Source organism: Paroedura picta, chromosome 3 (assembly GCF_049243985.1).
Source record: "Paroedura picta isolate Pp20150507F chromosome 3, Ppicta_v3.0, whole genome shotgun sequence".
Classification (NCBI taxonomy): Eukaryota; Metazoa; Chordata; class Lepidosauria; order Squamata; family Gekkonidae; genus Paroedura; species Paroedura picta.
In genome coordinates this window covers 134788920-134808879 of record NC_135371.1, presented here as the reverse complement: position 1 = coordinate 134808879, position 19960 = coordinate 134788920, and the positions used below count along the sequence as shown (strand labels likewise).

Below are 19960 nucleotides of genomic sequence, written 5' to 3'. Positions count from 1 at the left end.
AAAGAGAAGTCTACTTTGTTACCATCATTTCAACATTTGTTTACATAGTTTTTAACAATTTTAACAATCATAACGTGGTCTTAATGCCCTCCACATTTCCACTAGGGAAAAGAAAAAAGGAAAAAATACAAGCCTACTTAGTTGTACGGAAAGAAAAGAAACAAATATATATATATGGGTTGTTAAGGTTATTAAGTTATATAAGTGTACATTATTAATACCAAAAATGATAAAATGAAGTCTTCATTAGTTAGTAGAATAAATTCTTCGTTAGTTACATTTACACCTCCTCAGTTAGGTACCTCCTTTTAATTATGCTTTAAGTTTAGGCTGAAAGTCACTACAGAGATATATTAGATAATTCAAATTCAGCTAACATAGGAAATCTAAAACCCCACACTTACATGATAATATAAACCCATTCCATTAAGTGTCTCCTTTTAGTTAGGCTTTAATTTTGGGCTGGTAGACACTACAAAATTAAATTTAATAATACAAATTCAGGTTACTTAGAAGATCTTAGACCCCAGATTAACTTCTTAACTAGTTATATTGCCTATATAGCTACGGAAAGGAGGGAAAAGAGGAAAAGAATTTCAACCACTGTGTCACATTTCCGTTCCCCAAGCTTCTTAAGGGGGTCTCATATCGAGGCTTGTTGCGTCTTGTTGCTCCCATTGACTTATGTTCTGTCCAGTTGGCCTTTGGCTGAGAAAATGCAGTTGTAGTTTTTCCCTTGGAGTAAGGTAAAGGTATCCCCTGTGCAAGCACCGAGTCATGTCTGACCCTTGGGGTGACGCCCTCCAGCGTTTTCATGGCAGACTCAATACGGGGTGGTTTGCCAGTGCCTTCCCCAGTCATTACCGTTTACCCCCCAGCAAGCTGGGTACTCATTTTACCGACCTCGGAAGGATGGAAGGCTGAGTCAACCTTGAGCCGGCTGCTGGGATTGAACTCCCAACCTCATGGGCAAAGCTTTCAGACAGCTGCCTTACCACTCTGCGCCACAAGAGGCTCTTTGGAGTATACATTGGTAAATCTTGAAATAGTTGTACCTCTTGGACTCCAATATCAGTACATATTTTTTTCCAAGAAGCTCCTTTCAATCGATTGCTTTCACCGCAGATCCATATATCTTTTGATTGGTTCTTGTGTACTGTTGCTTTGGAGTGGCTGTATATATTCTTAGGTAAGGTGTCCTTATCTGTGTTTTTCTTTATCCCCCACATTGCAGAAAGGGGGCTGGGACTGAGATGATGGCTTGTCTAAGGCCAGTTAGTGATTTTATGAGAGAGGTTAGATTAGAACTGGGGAGACCCTGAGTCTCCACCAGTCTGGGAAAAGCCATTGTGCCTGTGCTTAGAAAGAACATGTAGTGGGATTGCACCCATCCAGTTTTCTAATCCCATCCCTGTCTTGTGCCCTGCTCTAAGAAGGGTAGGTCATTTTCCTCTCTCATTTTCCTTAATTGGTCCTGTCACATGATAGCTTTGCAGTATTGTCTGCTGAAAATGTCTGGGGAAGTGAGAGTAATTGAACACGTCCCTGTTGGTTTTCCATTCTGTGTGTGTGTTTTTTTTTTTAGCATTTTGAGGAATTGGCCGACCAACATTGTCCATATAATGAGCTCTATGCACAGCATTTCCTGTTCTGAAATGAAAACATTGGGGTAGGGAATGGCTGCCGTGACAGGCCCTCTCTTGAAACCAAGGGGTTCCAAACTGCCTCATGGTTGAATCTGGGGGAACCTACTTGGTTTTGTGAACTTTGGATCACTGCTCTAAGTTTTGTATTGAGCCAGTACAGAGATCTCTGACTCAGTAGATTTAATGAAGCAACAAAGAATATTTATTCATATAAAGGTCATATTGCAAATTCTCATTAAAGCTCATAGCTACAAGGTCTGCCATTACCTGAGACAGGCCTTACAACTCTATCCTTTCCCAGAAGCAAAGTTAAATCATTGAGCTGACCTACCAGGCTGATATGCGCACAAAACTATCTGCTCCCTTGCTGAGGCAATTCCCTTCTTCTGCCTGCACTCTCCTTCAGGCAGCCCCCAAGTCCCCTCTGGAAAGAGATTGGCTACTGGAGCAGCACTCCCATTGACTCAGGGGTGAAAAAAGCAGGGTGGCAGTTTTTACCTATCAAGGACAGGACTGCATCCTGACCGTCATCACTGCATTCTGCTCTTTGCTGTCTGTCAGGCTGTCTCTTCTGAACGACATTCTGATATGGTTCTGTCACCAAGGCCAAGATTGCCGTGAATCCCCATGCTGAAGACTTGTATTCTGCTCTTGCTTGTATGAAGAAAATCACTATGATCTAAATTGTGAATTTTTATTTATTTATTTAGCATGTTTTCATGCAGTTTCTTCAGAGTCCTGCTCAAGACAGTTTACAATTAAAAAAACATAATATAAAACATGTCATTAGACACACTGCATTAAACTCTCCATAATAATGGGGGTGCTCTATTTTATCATTTTTGCTGTATTAACAAAGAGATGGAGTTGGTGCACAGGTTGCTACTGTACAAATAGAGTACAAGCCAAAAGATGAAATAGTTATAAGCCATAAATCTGAATTGTAAAGGGACAGAATTTCGCACTGTTAGTAATGACTTCTACCTGACCCAGGATCATAATGATGGAGCAGACATTTCCCTGTCCCAACCCTGATCCCAGAATCCTATGGTTCCTCTTTTTGGTCAACAAAGAGAGTGATCAAGCTGATGCTTGAGCTAATAGCATCTGTCTCTTCTGCCTGCTGGGGCCTGCAGGATCTAGAGCAATATGCAGCAAGCTACAGCGGCCTGATGAGAATTGAGCGACTGCAGTTCATTGCTGACCACTGCCCACAGCTGCGTGTGGAAGCCCTCAAGATGGCTCTGTCTTTTGTCCAAAGAACATTCAATGTTGACGTTTATGAAGAAATCCATCGGAAACTGACTGAAGCCACAAGGTACAAATATGATATTCAAAATGCCTTGTTTGAGATGTATAACTCTGAAGAAAAATCTCTAATTATTACGAATATCTGTAATGGCCAAAACAAAAAGAGTCTTGTAACAAGTTTACTGAAAGAATTCTCTTGTGGGCTAGAGCTCATGTTGTCAGATGCATGGTGTGAAATCTCATCAGAATGATATAGGTAGCAGAGGGAATTATGAGCAAGTGGTAAGAAGGCTATGAAATGGAGAAGGCAGAACTCATGATATTTTTGTATAAACCATAAAAGTATACAAGATAAGCCCAGTGACCATTTCCAGTAGTGCGGACTATTTAGTATTAAGCCATTTAATGCTTGTTACAAAGGTTAAGGTGTTAGATCTGTCCAACTCTTAGTTAATATTTCAAAGGGAGATTCCGGTGAGAAGTTGTTGAATTAGAATTCGTAATTTTTTCATTGTAGTCTCCCTTTGAAGTTCCTTTGAAGAATGGTGAACCTCAGGGCTGCTGAAGAGATCCCTGGTAGATTGAAACATTCTGCCACAGGTTTTTGAATGTGTTGATCTTGAATTTGTGTCCTTTTAAGTTCTGCATAGAAGCATGACCAGTTTGTCCTATCTAGACAGCCGATGGATTTTGACAGATGGTATCACACTGGAGGAAGTGCAGTTGAATGAGCCCCTGCAAGTGTGGCTGATGTTATTAGGCCCTGAAATAGTGTTGCCTGAGGGAATGTGGGGACAGAGTTAGTACCTGGGCTTGCTGGAGGGTGTCACTCCTGGGCTAATGTCTTCAGCAGGTAGTCCTTTGTGGGGACTACCTGCTGCTGCCGAAGTGTGCAGTGAGCTCTATGCACAATACTTCTTGTTCTGACAAGAAAACATCCTCACACTGCCTTCAGTTAGGACAGGGGAGCTAACTTAAATAAAGTTATGGTGCTTAAACTGAAATACTGAATACAACTCTTACTGTTAACCACTCATCACTAATCTGGCTGTTAATTGTTGTATGGAAGGGCGGTATGAAAATCTAAAATAAATTTTAAAAAAATGGATAAAATGTTGATTGTGTTGCCCATACTCTTCTTTGCAGAGAGCTCCAGAACACGCCTGATGCTGTCCCAGATGGAGGGATGGAGCCCCCGCCGCTAGACACAGCTTGGGTTGAGGCAACACGCAAAAAAGCTCTTCTCAAGCTGGAAAAGCTGGATACAGATCTAAAGAACTATAAGGGGAATTCAATCAAGGAAAGCATCAGGTGATATGCACTGACATTAGCTAGCCCAAAGCAAATTCTTGTGATTTGGCAATAAGGAATTTTACATCTATTCCAGAATATATTTTTGTCCAAGAAATGCCTATTGGAATTGTTTTGTGGGTGTACAGTTGGAGTGCGTCTTTCAAAGGCTTCCTGGCATCTAGTGCATTGAAGTATATATGTTGAGGAATCTGACTTGGGTTCATCAGGTGATCCTTGTGTAAATATTGTATGGATGACCTATTTAAATAGAAGTCTTTTCCTGTGTCTGTTCTCTCAGAATCATTCCCAGCACTACCTTGTAGATGTGAACTGCTTCCCATCCACTTTCACCCCAGATTCTTCAGCCAGAATATATAGTGTTGATTAAGCTATATATTCCTCTGAATTCATGATTTTCACAAATATAGCATTATTTCACTGTGATGGGCTTCTGAATATTTTGAAGTGAATGTGTAGAAGGAAAGGTAGAGCTGTCTGTGAACAGCAAATGGATACTTTGTAGCACAAAAGCACCAAGGAACAGTTCCTGAGTGATTGATGTCTCACAAAATGGTCGCTGGGTACAGAGTGGTAGAATGTCAAGCATATTTTCTGTAACTTGTCAAAATCTGAAAATACTTATAATGTTAGAATCCATTAAACACTGAAGAATTGTGTTCTTTCCCTATAACACGTTGTTTGGCATTTAGACATTCATCAAGATTAAGCAAAGGCTTTAAAAAAAGTTATATGTATATCCTTATTGATTATTGATTTTTCTAGGAGAGGCCATGATGACTTGGGTGATCATTACCTTGACTGTGGAGATCTTAGCAATGCTCTCAAATGTTACTCACGAGCCCGTGATTATTGCACCAGCGCAAAGCATGTTATTAACATGTGCCTCAATGTTATCAAGGTATGGCATGTCAGTGGCCAGTGGAATTCTGTCTGCACGCCAGTGGAATTCTGTCTTTGTTTAGGACTCACATATAACCCATAAAACAAACCTCCCCTTTCCTCTGTACTCTTTGAAATATACAGACTGCTGGGCGTTTCCCAGCCTTTGGCCATTACTGGCTTGGGCTCTCCCCCTCCCACACCAGATGTCTCCCTATTTACACCTGTCCATGTTACAGGAACACAGAATGACCAACAACTGGTAACTCTCGTTCTTACCTTAAGTCCTCTTCCAGCATTGTGGTATTTCTGTTTGTTTCCTTACAGGTTAGTGTTTACCTCCAGAATTGGTCCCATGTGCTGAGCTATGTGAGCAAGGCAGAGTCTACACCAGAAATTGCAGAGGTAGTTCACTTTTATCCAACAGTAATATAATTAGATACCCTGTTTTGACACTTGTAGACCCATGTTTTTATTTCATCTGGTACCCTTACTTAATATCCAGAGGCTGCCACAGTCTCCCTGATCTCCACAATCTGGCTCTGGATAAGTATTTGTTCCTGTCTTAGGTCCTCTTAAATAGCTCTGCTCTTCTTTTGATTGTGAGGATTGTCATGATGTCCCTTGTGAATAGAACACAGTCCCACTTTTCTTTTGTCATACTTGGCAATGTGTTGTGTGCATGTTCTCTGTGAGCACTGGTGTACCCATCTGCCTTTCCAGATAAACTGCTTGGGCTTTGCGGAAGGCCAAGGTGTTGCACAACAGAAGGGCCTCTTCAGACAGGCTTAATAGAAATAATTAGCTAAAAGCTTTTTGCTTATTTGCTGGTCCTCTACCTCTTCCTCTCTTCCCCCAACAGCAACGAGGAGAACGTGACAGCCAGACACAGGCAATCCTCACCAAATTGAAGTGTGCTGCAGGTTAGTGAGTGAAATGTGTATTTTATGGACAGGATGTCCCCCCTTTTCATTGACTTGTTTTTCTCTTGCTAAAGATTAGAAGAGCTTTTGACTGATTTGGGAGTGCTTGGTACTGATTTCCTTGAAATCTGTACTAGGCAGACTTGCTGTGTGTACATAGTGCTACCTGCATGCACTGTAATGCTTATTTCCTACCCAAACAGTTTTCTATAGGAAGAGATCCAAGAACAGCTTTTGTATTTTAATTTTGTTTTTCCTAGAACTGTAAATATGTAATGGAAGGGCTCCATAGTAAAATGCAATTCATGTCCCTTAATCCCCTAGGCTTGGCTGAGCTGGCTGCCCGGAAATATAAGCAGGCAGCAAAGTGCTTCCTCTTGGCCTCGTTTGATCACTGTGACTTCCCAGAGGTGAGGACTAGTAGGAATTGTGAGTAGGGGGTTGTTTGGAGGATGTTTCTGGGTAAGGCTCCAGTTGTGATCTATTTCAGGTTGAGTGTGACTTATGAAACTGTTGCATTCTCCCTTGAGGACTAGCACTTCCTTGGGCTTAGAGTCTCAAAATAGGGGTCAGGCTATCTAGCTCTCTCTTGCTTACAGCTGAAACTCTGTATCAAAATATTATTCCTCAGAATCCTTCTCCCTTTCTTTAGCTGCTGTCTCCTAGCAATGTAGCGGTGTATGGCGGCCTGTGTGCACTAGCTACCTTTGACCGTCAGGAATTGCAGCGCAATGTCATCTCCAGTAGGTGAGTGGTTCATCCACAAGCCAATTGAAGCAGAGTCCTTTGGAGTTTGAGTTGCTCTTAGCCTTTTTTGAAAGCACTTGGCTCCCTGGAATGATTCAAATGAGACTGTAGTTTAGTGGTAGAGTCATGGGTGAGCTGCTGCAGCTGGACCTTAATTTTCCTAAGAACAATATGACTACCTGAAGATGAATGAAAATAGATGGGTAACATCCTTCTAAATTGCAATTATAGAGATAAGGTACATGTATTTGGCATCCGTTCCCTTTCCTTTGCCCCTTTTCTGTCACCCTTAAAACTGCCCTTTAGCTGTTTCATTGGGAATATAGCTGGCTCAACAGCTGTGGAAGGGCAAGTGTGGTATCAACAGACAGATAGCAGGAAGGGGGAAGATTAAGAAGCTCCTCCCTTGTCCTGTACTTCTGATTTCAATCTGGTCAAATAGAGAGGAGCCAGTTTGCATGCAGAAGGTCCCCAGGTTCAATGCCAGGCCATCTGCTGTTTAAAGGATCCTAACAGATGTTCAAAAAGTTCCTTCCTGCAAAATCCTGAGCTAAATGCCTTCCCTCAACAAGGGACACATATCTGGGATCTGGCTCTGTGTATCCAGTCCTCATAGAATGTGCCCATCTTCTGGCAAAGTAGGGAATAGTCTAGAATAGTCTAGATTGCCGCCTCTAACTACTGTTGTCTCTGCAGTTCCTTCAAACTCTTCTTGGAGCTGGAACCACAGGTCCGTGATATCATCTTCAAGTTCTATGAATCCAAATATGCCTCATGTCTCAAGATGCTGGATGAGATGAAGGTGTGTTCTAGAGACCTGAGCTCTCTGAGGGTGTATAGAGATGGGGCTAGAACAACATTTGTCTGGCTGCAGTATAACTCTTAACTTGCCCACAAAGTTGACTTTTGGCAAAGAAGCAGAAATGCATGGCTGAATGAGAAAGGCGTTCACAGGTTTTGAAATCACTGTGATTTTAGTAGATGGAAATACCTTGTGGAAGACTGCTACATGAGGGGGCAAAGAAGACTGTTGGGTGTAAATGTTTAAAAGCACCTGTTCTTTGATTGAGTGCCAAGGGGAAAGAGTGGGACAGCTGTGTGCTCTTTTTTACTGGAAGGAAGGGAGCCTTTGTTTGTGTATGTAGCTTTACTTTCTGGTCAAAAATGTATTTTCAGTCATGGGAATGGGTTTCTCTTCAGCCTGCCTTTCTTTGTCCCTCAAACATTTCCTGTAGCCATTTCAGATGGCTACATGATGAAAATTGGAGGGAGAAACAAACCTTCCCCCTTAGTACTAGCATGCCTTAACTCTCCATATTACTAACAAAATAGCGCTCTATGTGTTCTAAGCATGCTTGAGCAGATTGTTTGGAAGCTTTCACTGGTTCGAAACACAGCACCATGGTTGTTTGGTGGCACATCTTGTGGAAATCCACATTATGCTGATTTTAAAAGATCCACATTGGATACCACTTTGCTTCAAAGCATTGTTGAAAGAAAGCCCTATGTGGTCTTTGATCAGGACATCCAGCGTTCCTTTCCCCATATCTTTTCTAATATAAATGTGCCCGTCTGTTAAGATCTTCATCAGCTTTACTCTGTGTAATCCCGCTGGCAAGAGCAAGGAAGAGGGCTTATGTTTTTGTGGTGGAACTTCATTTTTTGTGGTAGAACATCTGGTCAGCATGTGGAAGGTCCAGGGTTCAGTCCCCAGCATCTCCAGTTAAAAAGACCAGGCAGTAGGCATTGTGAAAGACCACAGCCTGAGACCCCGGTGAGTCATTGCCAGTCTGAGTAGACAATACTGACCTTGCTGGACGAAGGCAGTCTCATGTGTTCTTGTCTTCCCAGTAGCATTATTCAGTACTGTTCTCACTTTGTACAGGATAACCTGCTATTGGATATGTACCTGGCACCCCATGTGAGAACACTTTACACACAGATCCGAAATCGGGCCCTCATCCAGGTAACTTCTCACTTTCAAGGGATGGCATTTTCTTCCTCTCACTGAGTGCAGTACAGAGTTAATGATGAACACTTCTTTTTTTTCCTAGTACTTCAGTCCCTATGTGTCAGCAGACATGCGCAAGATGGCTACTGCATTCAACACCACAGTGGCAGCTCTGGAAGATGAGCTTACACAGCTGATCCTGGAAGGGTTGATTAATGCCAGAATAGATTCTCACAGCAAGGTGAGCGCCTGTGTCTCTGACTCCTGCTGAAAGTTTATGGCTCTAGGACAGCCTGCTATACTTGACTTTTCTCCATGATGCTATATGCTGCATTCATATATACTGTGCTGTTAGGACATAAAGCCCACATGGCATGTCTGAGAAGCCTCGAGGCTTAGATCTGATGGCACATCTCCATAGACTGAAGGATTTCTCCTTTTGGAGAGTAATTGTCTTACCTTCTTTTTACTGCTGTCCCAAAACTTCCTTCCAAATCCTGCATAGATGTTCCATTGAATTAATCTCAGACCTGAAAATCCAGTTGTTACACAGAAATATAATATATTTTGGTACTGCCTAGGAATTTGGGAGTATGGCTCAATTATTTGTTCTTCATGGACAAATATGTCCTTGATGACCAAGACTGTGTTTTACCATCTATGCCAGGCCTGCTAACTGGCTGTCTTGAGAAGACTTTGCCATGGTGATTCACTCAACAGTCACTGTGAAACTAGACTACTATAATGTGTTGTATGCAGGACTACCTTTGAAGATGCTTTGGAAGCTACAAATGGTCCAGAAGGCAGTTGCAAGATTGGTGATAGGAGTGTACTGATCAGCGCGCATAACATCTATCCTGTGCCAGCCGCACTACCTCCCAATTAATTTCTGGTGATAATTCAAAGTGTTGGTACTTTAAAGATCTTTAAAGCCCTAAGTGGCCTGGGATCTGTGGGACCACCTCTCCTGGCATGATCCTCCCCACCTTCTTTGATCTTCATCTTGAAATTTATTGATGGTTCCTGGTCCACAAACTGCCCACCTTGTGTCAAGAGTAAAGGCTTTCTCAGTAGTGGCCTCCTGTCCTGTGGAACCAGCTGCGTGCCTTGCAGGATCTCCCTAGTTTACACAGGATTCTTCTACAGTGGGGGTCAAAGTCATTCAAGCTGGTTAAGTCTTGCCTGTGCTCCCTCAGGCACATAGGTCAAACTTGCAAATTTTTCTGAGCCACCTGGTAAGTGACCAGAGCCTCACCTTCCAGTTTGGATTGCTCTACTGCTTGGGTAGGCTATTCAAAACCCTGCTCTTAGCTAACAGACTTTTGGAGTTTAAAAACAAAAAAGAGAGAGGGAGGAAGCCATGAAAGAAGAAAGAGGAAGAATGAGTCCCAGAACAGATCAGCGGAGCAAGTTACCAGCCTTTTAAAATGGGGAAGCGAAGAATGGATGGGAAACCTGTAATCTTGACTCCAACTAAGAAGGATGGTTTCAAAAGGGATTCCCCGCTCCAGCTTCAGAGCATCTTCTGCCCTATGAGTGATCTCTGGGCGGGGTGATCCTGGAAAGGGCTGTGGAGCAACAAACAGCCGGTCAGGGAGAAGCACAGGGCCAGCGAGCCCGGCCATTGAGTCCCTGTTTCAAACCCTGTCTACAAACCCCAATTTCCATGGAACTCCACAGGGGAAAGAGGGCAGGGCAGCCCAGAGCTCTGGGTCTTAAGTCCCCATACAGAGGCTGAGGAGGCCCCACCAGCCCCTATGCACGGGCAGCGAGGCTAGCATTTGTGGCCTTCTGGACCACGCTTAAAGGCAACCATGTCCAAGGCTGAACAAACAGTATGACAAAGAAACCTCTTATCAACAGACAAGGTGGAATACAGTCCCGCTTCCCTTACCTAGAAACTTGCTGTCTCTTGGCTTGGGCAGAGAAGAACCTGGCCACACTGAGAGTGGAGCATCTGCAGGGGTAGATGAACCAGCAGGTGGGATGGCTCAGCAGGCAGGACCTGGATCTGGGCAAATGGAGCCTAAACCAGGAGGCCCTTGCACAAATTACAACCAGGTTCAACTCCCCCGTGATCGACCTTCTGATAACATCAGTCAACGTGCAGACCAAGAGGCTTCTGTCATGCTTCCATGACAGAGCTTCAGAGGGTGAGACATCCTCACATACCCATGGCCTGCTATATACTTCTCATCTGCTACAGACTCTTGGTCAACAGACTCTTGAACAAAATCAGGAGGGAAAGGTAATTCTCATTGCACCTCACTGGCCCAGGCTGATCCAGTTATCCAAGTCAGAGCCTTGGATCTTTCCAGTCAGACGAGAGCTCCTTCATCAGGGACCAATTCTCCATCTAGAGCCAGAGTGGCTACTGCTAATGGCCTAGAAATTGAATGGCACATGCTGAGATGCCTGGGATTCACTCTGGAGATTGTAAAAATCATGAGCTAGGCTCGTTGACCAGGCGACTGTACGACCTCACCTAGAAAACCTTTAGCAAGTGGGTGTTCACCAGATGAGTGGATCTGCTTAGCCCCTCTTTCAAGGAGGTTATAGTCTTCCTCTTTGAGGGCAGAAAGTATGGCCTGTGGGCATATACCTTGAGAAGACAGGTGGTAGCCCTGAGGGCAGTCCTCAATGCAATGCTCATGCGGGCTAATTCCCTGTCAGGGAACATGTAGGGGTAACATTTCCTCAAGGGCCTCCAACAGCTGGATACGCTGGTACAGCATAGGTTTCCCACATAGAGACTGCCATTGTTCTCTGAGCCTTTACGAAACCAGCCTTCAAGGCCCTTAGGAGAGCGGAATTCAAAGTACTTTCTTGGAACATGGCATTCCTGGTGGCTATAACTCTGGCCAGGTGTATGTCAGAACTGGCAGCACAATTGTTCAGGTTGTGCATCTTCCAAAAGAATGCTGTTATGCTGCAGATGGATCAAAGTTTCATCCCAAAGGTCAACTCAGACTTCCACCTGGAGCAGCTGGTGGTGCTTCCATCATTCTACCCCAGACCTAATAATCAAGAGGACAAGGGGTGGCACAAGTTAGATGTACGCATCTGCCTGAATAGGATGGCCAGGTTCAGATGCTTGGACACACTGTTCGTTTCTCATGGCACCCTGAACCTGGGCAGAAAGGTGGTGGCTCCGATTATAGCTTATTGTATTATCAAGGCATACAAGTCTCAAGGCAAGATCCCTCCCAGGAAGATCACAGTGCATTCCACGTGGGCTGCCTCATCTTCCACAGTCTTCTCCACCAGAACTCTGGTGATGGAGGTATGCTGGGTGGCAACATGTTCATCATTCTCCACCTTCGTCAAGCATTACTGTATTGACCAGATGGACTCAGCTGAAGCAACCTTTAGCCACCAGGTGCTGCAGCAAGTAGCACAGGACTGAGGAGGATTCTGAACTCCTGCACTGGAGAACAGCTTGGGTACAGCTTGGATGACTTTGTCCCACTTAAGGAGAACAAAACATTAGACTCACCTAGAGGTTTCTTCTCTTCAGTGGGGGAAGTAATTCACTCCCCATCCAGCAAAAGATGTGCAGAAGTCCTCATTGATGTTTTAAAAAAAAAACAACCACCAAAAACATTAAAATTAATCAAACAGGATGAAGAATGAAAGAACCGGATGCAAATAGTGGACTAGTCGAGACGACTATTGGGTCAATACAGTTGATACATGAAAACTCAAAAGGGCTTGGGCAAGACTTGGAAGGTCAGACTCTGATTACTCACCAAGTGGCTCAGGAAAATTTGCATGTTTGCCCTGCCTACCTGAGCGAGCAGAAGTGTGACCTAACCAGCTTGGATGACTTTGCCCCTCTGAGGAGAAGAAACCTTCAGGTGAGTCCAGTGTTTTGTATGCAGGGCTGTTCTTCCAGGTGAGCTTTGGATGATCACGATCCACCAGGCAGCTGGTACACTTCAGCTGTGTCTTCATCATCTTCCCATCCTATCCTGTTTGATAGCGGATAGATTTTAATGGGGATATATTTTTAACCTTTTTATATTTTAAAGATTATTTATTGTGTCTTTCTGAGCATTGTTGTATTTTAAATGCTGTAAGCCAGTGGGCCCCAACCCCCAGACCGGGACCGGTCCGTGGATCACTCTGTACCGGGCTGTGGCTCCTCCTCATCCTCCTCCCCAGCTGCTGCCTCGGAGGCTGCCCTGCCACTCTGCCGCCGCCTCACCTTTGGTGCTCTCAGGGGTGGCCATGGCTGGAGCTCCCCCTCAACGTGACACTGCACAGCGGGCAGCGGGAAGTCGGGGTGCTGGCAGGAAAGCAAGTGGAGCGGGGGCTCAAGCGGCAGTTATGTCCCTTGGCAAAAGACTAACCCCCCGGGCCTCAGTAACATTGTCAAGCATTGACTGGTCCCCGGTGATAGAAAGGTTGGGGACCACTGCTGTAAACCACTCTGCATCCCATTCAGGGGAGAGGGAGTGGGATATAAAATTGATAAATAAACACACTACATCAAGCCCTGCCAAAATTCAAGAGCGCCTAGTGTGATATTTGTAAGCAATGGGAAAAGAAAGGAAATTATGCAGGGAGAATAAGCTGTTCTGGTTAGTGAAAGACCTGCCCAAGTCATTTTTGGTTTCTGGACTTTCAGCTGCCCCATGCCCAATGAATCATTCCCTCCTATTCCACTGGGGGCGTGTTTTCTTTTGTCCAAAGGGTTTCTGCAGTGCTTCCTTCCTACCTTTGTGACCCATCTTCTTGCAAGCTCTTGGTCAGTGAGCATCAGCTGATAAGTGGTAGCTTTTCAGATTGGCTTTAGGAGTGCACTGAGAAGCTCGGCCTTTGGAGGTCTCCAGCAACTTTTTATTTTAATCTCTTTTTGGGATAGATTTTATATGCACGAGATGTTGATCAGCGCAGCACCACCTTTGAAAAGTCTTTGCTGATGGGGAAGGAATTTCAACGTCGCGCCAAAGCTATGATCCTGCGAGCAGCTGTCCTGCGTAACCAGATCCATGTGAAGGTCAGCAAAGAGTCCTTGCCTGGGAATTTGGAGCAGGAGCTGGCTACTTTTTAGATAAGCTGATAAATAGTTACTGCTAAGGGAAGTTAAGTTGGCTTGTGGTAAAAACATCATGGGCAAGTCGATAGGTGCTCTGAGAGTAACACCCCTCCCCCAAATGTTCTGAATTGCATTACCTAATAGATAATCAAACAAGGTTAGATAAATGCTTCTTTAAAAAAATTAATCCCTGGTCACTTCAATACAGCTTTATTTCAAACTACTTTGTTGGGAGTCTTTTGGGAGAATCAGTGTGGTACAGTGATTCAAAAGTTGGAATGTGACCAAGGAGACCTGGATACAAATCTCCAGTCAGGGATGCAGCTTACTGGGTGGTCTTGGACCAGCAGCTCAGTCTCACCTTCTTCAGGGGAGGGTTGTAAAGATAACCTTGAAAGTGGAGAGCTTTGTTTGCTGTCCTGAGCCCCTTGAGAGCCAGCTTTATGGTTAGAAGCACTGACTTCTAATCTGGCAAGCCTGGTTTGTTTATTTATTTATTAAATTTCTAGACCGCCAACTCCTGGACCAGCTGGCTTGTTGCGGTTCACAACAGAATTAAAACATAAAAACACAGGATGGCAAGATTATCATCTCGCCGATAAATACATACAAAATCCACAGTTCAAAATTTGGCAAAGATGGCAGGCATAAAAATTCCTACAAGATGCAAATGCCTTGCTCATCCATTCCCAGCAGTGTCAACCAGATGCAAGCTGGGGCAATGGATGGCCCCGGGAAGATCCAGATGCCACAAGGCCGGGGGATGACCCGATCTTATAGCCCCATATTCAGCCCAGCCTCAACCAACAGCCTGGTGGAAGAGCTCCATCTTGCAGGCCCTAGGAAACCCAGAGAGCTCCAAAAGGGCCCTCAGCTTTTCTAGAAGCTCATTCCACCAGGTAGGAGCCAGGATTGAAAAAGCCCTGGCACTGATCAAGGACAGGCGTGTTTCCCAGAGACCTGGGATCCTCAACAAATTTGTACTCGCAGAGCACAATGCCCTGCAGGAGCCATAAGGAGACAAGTGGTCCTGCAGGTAGGCAGGACCCAGGCCATGTATAGTCTTAAAGGTCAGAACTAATACCTTGAACTTGATTCAGAAGCAAACTGATTGATTCCCTGCCCCTCTATATGCAGCCAGCTGGGTGACTTTGGGCTCACCACGATAAAGCTGTTCTGACCGAGCAGTAATATCAGGGCTCTCTCAGCCTCACCCACCTCACAGGGTGTCTGTTGTGGGGAGAGGAAAGGGAAGGCAAATGTAAGCCACTTTAAGACTCCTGGGAGAGAAAAGCAGCAGATTAGAACCAACTCTTCTTCTTGATCTATTGATGATGTCCTGTATGATCATTTAAAAGGAGTGTAAATAACTGAAGATCACACCAATAAAACAGTAGCCCCCACAACACTGCATGGCAACTGTTGGCAGACTGCTGAAGAAAGAGTTGCCTGTGCCTTTTTCGGTTCTGAAAGATATTTCAGGTTTACAGTAGTTTAGAACAGATTTAGAGTCCAGTGGCACCTTTAACACAGCAAAGTTTTAATCATGGTATTAGCTTTCGTGCGCATGCACACTTCCTCAGATTCTTTAAGTGATGTGCCAGCTATGCTGCAGGAATTCGAAGTCATTCCTGGTAGTGGGAAAATGTTCATCTGATTGCTTTGTTGGGTAAACGGCTGCATATCAGTTCCTCTAGCCTGGCACTCTAGGGGTTTCTTACATTTGTCTGCTGCCTTGGCATCTTGGGAATTGTCCAAGAGGGCTGTCATTCTAGCAAGTAGCTCATTGGACCTCTGGTCTGTTTCTTTTTCTTTTTATTCTTTTTTTTTTTTTTGCAGTCTCCTCCTAGAGAAGGAAGCCAAGGTGAACTCACTCCAGCGAACAGCCAGTCCCGAATGAGCACCAATATGTAAAGCTCTAGGAATCATCAAAAGACTTTCCCCCCGCACACACACACTCTGCACCTGGGAACATGCACATCCAACATCCGAGCCACCAATGATCCCTGGGTGCCTTTTCTGTCTCTCTGGGTGTGGGAGGGGCAGGACTATTGGGGGGGGCATGCCTTAGGAGTCTGGTAATTCCTTTTAGAGTTGAAACTTCCATTAGATGCCGCACTGCAAGAATACAAGAGCATGTGAATGTGCATCTCGTCCTTTCCCAGGGTATTTCACAAACAGAGGCTTATCTCGGGTTCTTGGACTTGCTAACCGATCTCTGTAGTTTCCATTCAGTAAACCACAGTGAGAACATGGAAGGATGGGTGTGTTCCTGAAGAACTTCTTATTCACACCAGTGTTGTCTCCTACCCTGATTCCAGCCCAAATAGAGTGCCTCTCAGGTAATACCCATAGGAAATCTGGTATCCTTTCCATCCAAGGCTTGTGTTTGCATTTACCCTGGGTCAGCTCCATTTCAATCTGTTCTTCCCTTGGAAAAAAGAAAGCCTATGTTTTGGCTTGTTCTTTCATCCCTAGCCCTGTTCTGGGTATAGTTTTAAGGTTTCCTTATCCAGACTTACTTCTGTAGTGTGTCATGGCTTTTTAGCCTCTCTGGAAAACATGATGAGGGCAAAGGGCACAGAAGTGCCTCCACCTGTATCCAGTTGTCTGCACTCCCAGGACCACTTCTTGTTTCTCCTTTACAGAAGAGGGTTGTGGTTACAGGTGAGACATGGATGGTGTTATGTTAATGGTAGTAGTTAAAATTTTGAATATTTTGCAGTTAATTCCCTAGTCCCAGGGACAAAGTTACCAATTTGGATCTCGCCCTTGACAAGCAAAACACTGTCAGTGATATTTAGTTTAAAAACAACGTTCTTATGCATTAAAAAGCATAGTTGTAAAGATAACTGCAGCAATGAATTGCTCTGATGGATTCCCCCCCAAAACAACAACAACAACAACACAGAGACAAAATTCTAGCACAGGAAACTGTGGAACCAACAGCTGTATGAAAAGCCCAGTTTCAAAAATGGCTCTAAAATAAGGAATGGTTGCATTGCAGTCTTTTGAAATGGCCATGGCCTTATTGGGTTGGAGCAGGAAGCGGATACTGTAATCCTTTTGGGCAGTCTTTGAGCAGGCAGCATGAAGGCTTGGTATACTTTTTTCCAAAATCATTTTTCGAACAATAAGGAAGAGAACCAGAGCCACAGAGCAGCCCCAGTCAGGTTTTTGAGATGTGCTAGTATTGTGGGGAAAGGAAGTATTGGGTCTTGCCCCCCCCCCAATAAATAACCCTCCCAAATGATGATAAGGGGTGGGAACCTGAGTTGTTTGTTTGCCTCACTGAAAACTGAGCTTATCAGAATCCAAGTGCTCCTTAGCACACAAAGCCCTGAAGGCTGTCCAAGGTTCATAGAATTAGGATGTCTTAGTCACATGGTTGTAAACCAAACCAACCTTGCTTTTCATTGGAGTTCTGGCTAGTAGGCTGAAGGTGAAAGTCCTGTTGTGTTTGGCAGAATGCTGCCATATTAGTAACTTATTCTCTGGAATCTGTATGAAGGCAAGGAAACAAAAACGCTTGCCTCTTTCTATAGTAACCTGCTTCCTTCTCCTTTTCATATGAGCTCAGAACAGATATATACTGATTTGCATGGACTGAAGGAGCATGAGCATATTCAGTGTATAAACTTGTGGAGTACTACAAGTCTAGAGTGGGGAGTGGTTGGGTGGTCCATGATGCAATTTTGTGACTTACAGTTTAGTCCTCAGGCCCGTGGACTTAAATGGGTTTAGAAAAAGGTGTAACTGCTTGAGAGTGCAATGCAAGTGCATCATTCCTCAGCTAGGCTCACAAGTGAACAGCACAAGGAGATGGAGAACAAAATGGAAGCCCTTCATACAAGGAGTCCTTTCTGACCTATTTGGGAAGTGTTTATGGAAACTGAAGGTTTTAGCAAACAGTATTAACTTCCAGAAACAGGGAAAGGTCAATGGATTCAGGAACTGTCCTTTTCTGCACGATGCTGTATTGTGGTTGACAGTGCTTTAGGTATTTATCCTTATCATCCCTTTTAGCACCAGATTTGTTAGCTTAGTTGGAAGGAAATGTACATTCTCTTGTACAAAACAAGATAAAACTTGATCTACTGCAGGCCCCAGACTAAGAGAAGAGGCTATTTATCAGGGCCGAATGAGATGTGACCACATCCTCAAGTCTGCCATGAAGAAAAGGCTGCATTTTAAAAGTCATTTAGAAATGCCATGAGGACTTGATCAAGACTGGACCCATAGCAAACAGCCTCTCCGCCCCCCCCCCCAATGCATTTTCAAGTGCCGAAACAATCATGGTGGGGAGGAATGCCGCAATTATCACTTTATAAAGCATATGGGGTATGGGGGGTAAGAATGATCAGAATCAGGCCCTCACAGCATATTTAAATGGCTTTTACGTGGCAGCATCTGTGTGGCAGGCACAAGGACAATCACATCTGGCTTGGCTCTCAGCTGAAGAAAAAGGTGGGGAAAAGGTTTGCTGCAGATAATACCATACTCTGTTTTGCAACTCCAGCAAAAAGTGATCGTTCTGATTGGACTCCTCAACATCTCTCAGGCGCTCGGCACTTTCTCCAGTTGACCTTGGAGACAGTTATTTCTTTCTAATGTTTTGCGTATGCAAGCATCTCTGTCATTGTCGTCTTGACCTTGATCACCTGGTTTGTGGGATTTCTACTTGTGGTGGTTTTGCTAATAAAAGCTGTCTGTACAAAGGCCCCAAGCAGCTAGTCAAGGCCAACAAGTCTCCAGGGACAGTGAATTTAAGAGGATAGTAAGGAAGCGCCTAGATTTAGTTCCAGGAACCTGGATCTCTTATAGTGTAAGGAGGAGGCGAGGCACACAGTAGCAACAGCTATTGGAGGAAAGCTTTTAGTAGTCCTTGGACAACGGAGCTCCTGTTAAACGGAATCAACCCAGAACTGTCAGAACTGAAGCTCATGTTGAAAATACTTTTTCTATTAGAAGGACACAGCTGTTCTGCCTACATGAATTGCATTAGCATATTAGGAGCATGCCAAAAGTCATGTTCACGGGTGACCGTGTTTAATTTTTTTCTACTGTACTCTAAAATTGTTGCCATTAGTAGAGAAACTGAACCCTTCCTTTGGAAGAAAACACTTGCTAGATTAGCACACCATATGCTGAAAAAGGAAACTAGTGTGCGCTACTTCTTGTTCACCCATAAGCATTTTTTGTCATTTCTGTTCAAGTTCCTGCAATTATCATAGCTAAAGAAAAGCCCCTGTATTGTGCTCTGAGTCAGAACCAGATTCCTTTGAAAGAGCACCAATAGTACGTCAGAGCCTGCCTGTTTCCTACCTGTATTCCAAAATGTTTTGGTATGGTAGCACCAGTTGAATGTGAAAGATGAGAATTCTTGCCCCACTCAGTTATTTTGTGCTGCCAACTAAATGGGCAGTAACAATTTTAGATGGATGCAGATGTTCCTTTGAGTGACAGTTTCCACAGTTCCTTCTGGAAGGGACTCTGGGAGTTAGGTAATTGGGCCCAGCCATGTGGGTAGAAAGGTCCTGCACTTTTGATGCCATGCTCATACCTGCATTTTAAAGTTTTGAACTTACAGGACAGCTAAAGTTTCTAGTGTGATACCTTAACCTGCCAGCTCAGCACCAGCTCAATGAAGAGTAATTTGAGAATTTAGAGTTTAGGGTTACAATGTCAAACCTTCCTGAAATTGTCATGTTTTTGACTTATTTGCTCCCTGGCATCCAGGCCACTGAGCCCTCATTCCCGAGCAGCTTCCAATAAAATCATAAAGCAACAATAGATGTCCAGCTCCACCATTGTGTTGAGACAAGGGAAAGTGCAGTTGGACTGTGTATTACATTGGTGTTGCACTGATGGCATAAATATGTACATTTGTGAATTTGTATTGTTTGTAACACTGCCAATTTTCCTTTTCCAAAATGACTGAGAATGGATCAGGGCTATTTACTGGGCTTTTGGCCCGTGAACACCATGGGACTTGATCCCAAGTCAGTGTGCATTAGACTGTAGCCTGAAACAAATTACTGCATCCAATTGGTTTTCTTGGTTTTCCAGGGAATATGAAGCCATTGTGTCACCTAGCAGATTTGTAAGGGAGCTGTGACATCTGTGTGGTAAATGACCACACAATTGTTGCTGTAACATAAAAGCTATTTAAGCATTTGTGAATAAATGGATAACATCACTGAAACTA

General features: G+C 44.1%; 1 protein-coding gene across 3 annotated transcripts in view; it reads left to right on the top strand.

Moving 5' to 3' along the window:
* The window catches only part of GPS1 (G protein pathway suppressor 1), a 26240-nt gene extending 6280 nt beyond the window's left edge, over window positions 1–19960 (top strand). For all 3 annotated transcript variants that reach the window (XM_077328038.1, XM_077328035.1, XM_077328036.1), the window contains 12 exons: window positions 2783–2964; window positions 4044–4208; window positions 4974–5109; window positions 5418–5495; window positions 5953–6013; window positions 6338–6423; window positions 6666–6760; window positions 7457–7562; window positions 8646–8726; window positions 8815–8952; window positions 13579–13713; window positions 15592–19960. In XM_077328038.1, the coding sequence (XP_077184153.1) occupies window positions 2783–2964; window positions 4044–4208; window positions 4974–5109; window positions 5418–5495; window positions 5953–6013; window positions 6338–6423; window positions 6666–6760; window positions 7457–7562; window positions 8646–8726; window positions 8815–8952; window positions 13579–13713; window positions 15592–15666 (1338 nt within the window). In that variant the 3' untranslated portion in view covers window positions 15667–19960. The remainder of the gene's footprint in view (window positions 1–2782; window positions 2965–4043; window positions 4209–4973; window positions 5110–5417; window positions 5496–5952; window positions 6014–6337; window positions 6424–6665; window positions 6761–7456; window positions 7563–8645; window positions 8727–8814; window positions 8953–13578; window positions 13714–15591) is intronic.